Genomic DNA, 6,356 nt, shown 5'->3' with positions numbered 1-6,356 from the left:
AGTGTGAGCCGAATACCCCGACCTCTCACCTAAGCCTAACATCTAAAGCCGAAGGTCCCAACCTAGCCACATACCAGGTCTGGGGCACAAGGCGGATCAGCGAATCCGGCCGCCACCATAATAGCGCCTCCAGCGAGGGGTGGCCGTGCCTCCGCTGTCGCCGCCGGGATCCCGCCGCACCTTGCCACCGAATCACTGTCATGATGTGTGTCGCCGCCTCCACCAGAGGGGTTCTCCGCCCCCGGGCGAGGAAAAAATGCCCCGCCGCCGCCATCATAGCTGACCGCACAGGCTTCGTCTGGCGTGATCTCCGGCGGCGGCGGGAGGGAGGGGCCGAGGAGAGGAGTCCTAGGGCCGGCGGCGCGATCTCCCCCCATGTCGCCTAGGGTTGGCGACACGGGGGTCGAGGGGAAATGGAAAGTTTGCCTTAAAATGGGAGAGATTTTCACTTCCCGGCCTCTGCACCAACTAGGGATGCATACAACCATTTTAGTATGAGTACCTCAGATTTTTTTTCATGAGTATCAAGATATTTCTTGACGAGTGGTTTCAGCACACACCAAGCTTGATCCTCAATAAAATGGGAGAAAAACCCATGTGCATCAACTGTCAATTATAGAAATTGAGCTCGGGTCGTTAAACTGCACAACTGCATGCCCAACCACCGAGCCAAGACTCTCTTTGCATTAAGAATTCCTACAGGATTACAAAACACATGAATCTCATTAGAGATGCCTTTGGATGGTGCATAGGAGAAAACACATGTATTTTGGAGGATTGAGAGAGAGGGTAGAGAGACAAAGAGTGCAAGTGCATTGGACTTCTCGAAGGAAAAATAAAATGAGGTTTGAACTCATGTTGAGATTCCTATGGAATGAAGGGCATAGGAATGGATTCCATACGAATTTGGCAACCTCAATCCTATGAACGAAAGGGTTTCAATAGGAAAATTCCTATTGACCAGAATCTTGCAAAATTCCTATGTTTATCCTTCAATCAAAAGAGAGTGTGAGTGTGTGACTCTTAATTAGCCCGACTCTTGAGAGTACAGTATATACTTTTAACTAGGGGTGGGCCTACAAACTACGTTTCTGACTGAGGGCAAACTGTATGAGTGCATGGGGCATTTTGTATAAATACATAGAGTTTTAGCATTTGTATTCTAAAAGTACAGAGAAATTCTATTGGAATCTCATATTTTGAGTGGGGGTCCTACCCCCACTCCCCTCAAGCGTCTGCCCCCGTCGTCTTAACAACAACTATCCTACGTGATGAGACTGAGTCAGCCATTGTAGGCGACACCCTTACCTAGCGCACGTCCTTGTGTATATGAGAGAGAAGAAATTAACTATGGTTTTTAGGCGTGAGATGCATACGTCCACAACATTTTTATTAGTTTGAGCTGTAGACACGTTCTAACAATGGCACACCCCTTCAATTATTTCATGGTACTAGCCTAGAGTAGCTACTAGGTTTGAATTTTCTACAGGGTACACATCAAGCTAACGATTCCAATTGAGCACGTGTGCATACGTGGATAACGTACGCCAGCTAGTATTACTGATGATAACTTGCCTTTGCCATGGTGGTTATGATCACGGTGGACGCCGTGAATGGCATCACATCGTTGTGGACGATGCGGAGGTGGAGCTCCTCGACCTCCGCAAGAACCCTGGCGACCAGACCCTTTCCATTCATTTCACAGTGGATCCTCACCATGACGTTGTCCTCCGAGAGCTTTGCCTCGACCTCCGGCAGCTGGTTTCCAATTGCTGGCGTCCCGGCCGCCAAGAGGAACCGTGCGGAGCTCTCGCCGACGTCTGGCGCGACAGGGCGGCACGGCTTCCTGACGAGCACCACGGTCTCGACGCTCCTATGGTTGCCGCCGGCAGCCTCCAGTGACCTGACCTTCTCTTGGAGCTCCTTCACGTATCTCGTTGCGTCGGTAAGAATCGTCCCCTTGTCCATCTGATGGATCGAAAGTAATTTTAGTACCAAATTAACTAAGCATTTCCTGAAGGAATATTATGAAATGTAGAAATGGTTGGGAGATTTGGCATATTCAAAGACCTTCTTGAGGCCGGGAATGACGGCGGAGAGCTCGATGAAGCGCTGGTTGATCTTCTCCCGGCGCTTCCGCTCCGCCATGATGTGGTCTTGCGCGTACGACGTGCTCTTTGTGGATGCCCTCCTTGTCGGCTGTGACACGCAGGAACCAAGCGGCACCCCGGCGGCCAGCGTGCCCCCGCCACCGCTGCTGACCGGCTGCGGCGGCAAGACAGCGCCGAAGTTCCAGCTCATGGACAGGGCGTTGCTGGTGCCGGTGCTGCTCATGCTGCTGGGAGCGAACAGCCCGCCCGAGGTTGGGGACGACATGGACCAACTGCCTTCGTGCACAGCCGCATCGGGAGCAGGGCTGATGATTCCTCCACCGCCGCCCGTGTCGTCGCCGGAGCTCAGACTGTTTTGTGCTTCCGCCAGCTCCGCGGAATCGCGGAGCGCCTGGGGACTCGGGAAGTAGGCGCTCTTCTCGCTGCCGCCGTCGGCTCCTCCTGGATCCTGCTGCTCCAGTGTGCTCACCGCCCACTGCATGAACAGGCGCGAGTCGTCCATGTCGTCCATGAGCATAGACAGATCCGTACCTTGCCACTGACCTAGCTCGTGCAACATCGAGACAGAATGGTAAGAGTAGTTAAGCACACGTGACACCGCAGAACTAATCATGCATATGCTAGTAATTGTTTACCTCGATCGGTGAGTGAATCCCTAAAGATCGATTATGTTAGAACCTGGCCTCTAATCTTGGAGTTTATAACGGAGCGTTAAGGTCCTGTCACTGTAATGTTTGCTCACGCTAGGCCCCTCTGCCCTACTATTAACAACCGTTTGTTGGATCCTGGCTATCTTGCCTGGATCCAGTGAAAATGATATTCTACGCGGCTGGAAAGGTGCATTCATGGGGTGAGCCAGAAATAATTTCCTGATGTGTATCTTGGCAGCTGGATTAGTGGATCCACGTGTATCTTCCAAACTACCAAGTTTGTTTAAACGAAAAATTCCAAGGTTATAAATTGTTGACGTATAATGTACTGTCTAGTCTCTTTTATCAGATCGGTTTTTTGGTTGCATTGGCTAGAGCATGCACTTCTATATGGTATCAAAGCTAAGAGGTCTTGAGTTTAAGACCCGGCTGACGCAATTATATTGCAGCCCACTTTCGGTCCACGTTTAGGCCTGAGAGAGCCACACGTGAGGGGGAGTGTTGACGTATAATGTGCTGCCTAGTCTCTTCCATCTGATCGGTCTTTTGGTTGCATTGGTTAGAGCATGCACTTCTAAGGGCATGTACAATTGTGCTATCTTAGGAGTGTCACATAGGATAAATGATGAGGTGGAGGAGAGAGATTTAAGAAAAGACAAGAAATAATCTCTTAGCACAATATGTCTCACCAAATTTTTAGGAATAGCTAGTTATTGAAGATAAGACTAAGAGATGACCCATTATAGACATGTTTTTTTGTCATCTCTAAATTACATGCAAGACTTAAGATAAGACTATCTTATCAACCATTGTACATGCCCGAAAAGGGACAAGAGATGATCGCTTAGCACAATATGTCTCACTACATTTTTAGGAATTGCTAGTTATTGAAAATAAAGCTAAGAGATGACCCATTGTAGACAAAAAATTTTATCACCTCAACTTTACATGCAAGACTTAAGATAAGACTAGCTTATCGATCATTGTACATGCCCTTAAGGAAATGTACAGTGATTGATAAGGCTGCTTTATCTTAAACCCGTCACATAATTTAGATAAGGCAATAAAATTGGTGTACAATGGGTTATATCTTAGACTTGTCTCTCACATCCAATATCCCTAAATATATGGTGAGATAGATTGTTGTTAAGATCATCTCTTAATTAAAAGAAAGCATGACTTTTCTTATGTTTTCTCTCTCCTTCACCTCAGCATATATCCTATGTGGCACTCATAAGATAGCACCATTGTATATGCCATCATGCTAGCAACTAGCACAAAGAAGATGACAGGACGGAAAGGAAATATCTTGTCTATTGGGGAAAGGGTGACCCTCACTAATTCTTGTCTCAATAGCATTCATTATATATGATGTCCTTCCTCGAGGTGCCAAAAGGGGTGCTGGATTCTTGCGGAGCTAGAATGGTGTGGCAGGAGATGAATAATAAAATGAAGTATTGCCTAATCAACTGGCATATGTCGTGTGCATACCAAAAGTCCTTGGGGGTGTTAATTTACAAGTCATGAATTAAAGCCTGCTATGCAAATGGCTTTGAAAATTGGAGAACACTAAAGGTACCTTGCAACAATTGTTGTCCAGAAAATACCTTCAGAATCAAACCCTATTAGGGATTAGAGTTGGGACTAGGGGCTAACTTTTTTGTCAGTCTGATGAATATGAACCATATTTTTCAGAAATTTACCAAGAGGTTGTTAGGTGATGAAGCTAACTCTGTTTTGGGAGGATATATGGATTGATAATACATATTTAGTATTGCAAACCCCAAGACTATAGCATCACCTTCTCAAAGATAATTATAGTTCGAAAAGTCAAAGTTGAAGGATGGGTGTGCATCGGTTTCATGAGAACTTTGTGGGAGAGAAACTGCCCAATAGTGGGAGGCCTTAAATATCTTGGTTGGGGTGGCTTAACTCTTTTCTGATAGCACAGAGAAAATTGGTGCTCTGTTTGGGAGTAGCAGTATGACAGACTATGCGGAAAACTAGAAACGCGGCTTGTTTTTATAATAAAAATCCTAACGATCCGGCTGTTGTGATCTAAAACTTATGTCATATTATGCGAACGATTGGGGAATCTTGTGAAAAAGCCGAGAGCAAGTAAAAACTGAGGAGGGGATCGCGAAGATTAAGATGGTGCTATAGGAGGCCTACGCGAGGAGTCATAGAGGGCATCCAACGAGTCAAAGGATTACTCTATGGTGGAGCTTGGCTAGGGCTTTCTTTTGGCAACTTGATCCTGCGTAGATTTGGTTCACGTTTTTTGTAAAAATGGAATTGGGCTTTTTTCCCCTATACTTATTGTCTTTGTCATAGTTGTAATAGCATTTGGAAATGCTCCCTTTTTATATATTTCCGCAGTTTTTGTTTTGGAAGTGTAAAAGTTGATGTTGGTTTCTTTAATAAAAATCGACAAGGAGGCTCGATGGGTGAGGAAAAAGATAAATAGCATTATAGCTCCACTATTTGCCACACCTTGCAACAGGCTTTCAAAATACAATTTTACTACAATGTGAAAGAACATAATTATAAGATTAAACTATGAGTAAACGTACCGAGAGACTTCAAATGTCACTTTTTCAATACTGCAACATACATATTTCTTGGTCATAAAAATAGTCACATACATCTTTCAAATTTGGCATCTGAAGGATTCCCCGTTTCTGGTTTATTAGGTCCATCTTACAATTCACAACAACCAAGTAAGACCCAATTAAGTGCTAGATAACATGCTAATGCTACATGCATGGCCCTTTCTCTCCTCCATGCATTGGTTGATTTTACATTGGGAACCATAATTTGACAAAATTTAATATAGACATGGCTATATTTTCCTATATTTTCCTCCTAACCTCGTCGTCCTCCTCGCGCCACCACTCTCCTACCGATCTCCTACTCCTCCCATGTACTCCTCGTGTCTCTCCCTAGGGCGACACCAGGGGCCCAACTCTAGCACCGCCCAAAGTCATTGATCTCAAAGCCCCCTTCCGCGCGCTGTTGTCAGTGTTGGCCGCGGAGGTAGCGGGCCTGGCGCCGAAGGTGCCTGGGCGGCTGGTCGCGGCGATGGCCCACTGGTGTGGCTAGGTTGGTGCCAGCGGGGAGATCACGCACGGCGCCCAGAGCGGCGACCCCTAGGTTATGCGGTTGCGGTCGTTGCCTCCATGGCCCGTCGAAAGCATCGGCGTGCTTCTCTGGCAATTGTTGGTGATGGTGTACCATGGATATGATTCCCTTCGGATCCATCGTCGGTCTGGCTCGTGGCTGGCCGGTGGTGCGTAGAGGGGCCGGCGAGGGTTGCTGCAGTTCCCTGTCGTCGTTTCGGCGGTTGCATGCGCCTCTACGGCGTAGCTTCGCATGGATCCAACCAGCTTCTGGTTCGAAGTGGCATGAATGCCGGTGATAACCGTACCAATTTCGGTCATGGCGGATGATGACGACATCTTAGGCACCGTTTCCTTGTCGAAGGCATCATCATCGCCTCGCTCAGGCTGCTCTAGGGGAAACCCTAGGTCTGGGTGTCTCGGATCAGATGACGACGGTGCCTTCGATGCCATTCTCCCTCCTGGGAGGCATCATT

The 6,356-nt window shown here is 47.2% G+C and overlaps 1 protein-coding gene across 1 annotated transcript; it reads right to left on the bottom strand.

Annotated features, from left to right (window-relative positions):
- Nucleotides 1–1,557: 1,557 nt before the first annotated feature.
- On the bottom strand, nt 1,558–2,643 carry LOC119289550 (transcription factor NAI1-like). The gene is made up of 2 exons (XM_037568850.1): nt 2,071–2,643; nt 1,558–1,968 (listed from the first exon to the last, which is right to left on the bottom strand). The coding sequence occupies exons 1-2, from the start codon at nt 2,626–2,628 to the stop codon at nt 1,558–1,560; spliced, it is 969 nt and encodes a 322-aa protein (XP_037424747.1). The 5' UTR covers nt 2,629–2,643.
- Nucleotides 2,644–6,356: the final 3,713 nt, after the last annotated feature.

Source organism: Triticum dicoccoides, chromosome 4A (genome assembly GCF_002162155.2).
Source record: "Triticum dicoccoides isolate Atlit2015 ecotype Zavitan chromosome 4A, WEW_v2.0, whole genome shotgun sequence".
NCBI classification, from domain to species: domain Eukaryota; kingdom Viridiplantae; phylum Streptophyta; class Magnoliopsida; order Poales; family Poaceae; genus Triticum; species Triticum dicoccoides.
The sequence above is the reverse complement of the archived record's forward strand: the minus strand, read 5'-3'. Positions and strand labels throughout refer to the sequence as shown.

Bases quoted from the DNA above. Each gene is read 5' to 3' on its own strand.
- LOC119289550 (XM_037568850.1), bottom strand. From the start codon at position 2,628: ATGCTCATGGACGACATGGACGACTCGCGCCTGTTCATGCAGTGGGCG. The intron at 1,969-2,070 runs GTCTTTGAATAT...TCGATCCATCAG, and splicing joins TCATTCCCGGCCTCAAGAAG to ATGGACAAGGGGACGATTCT.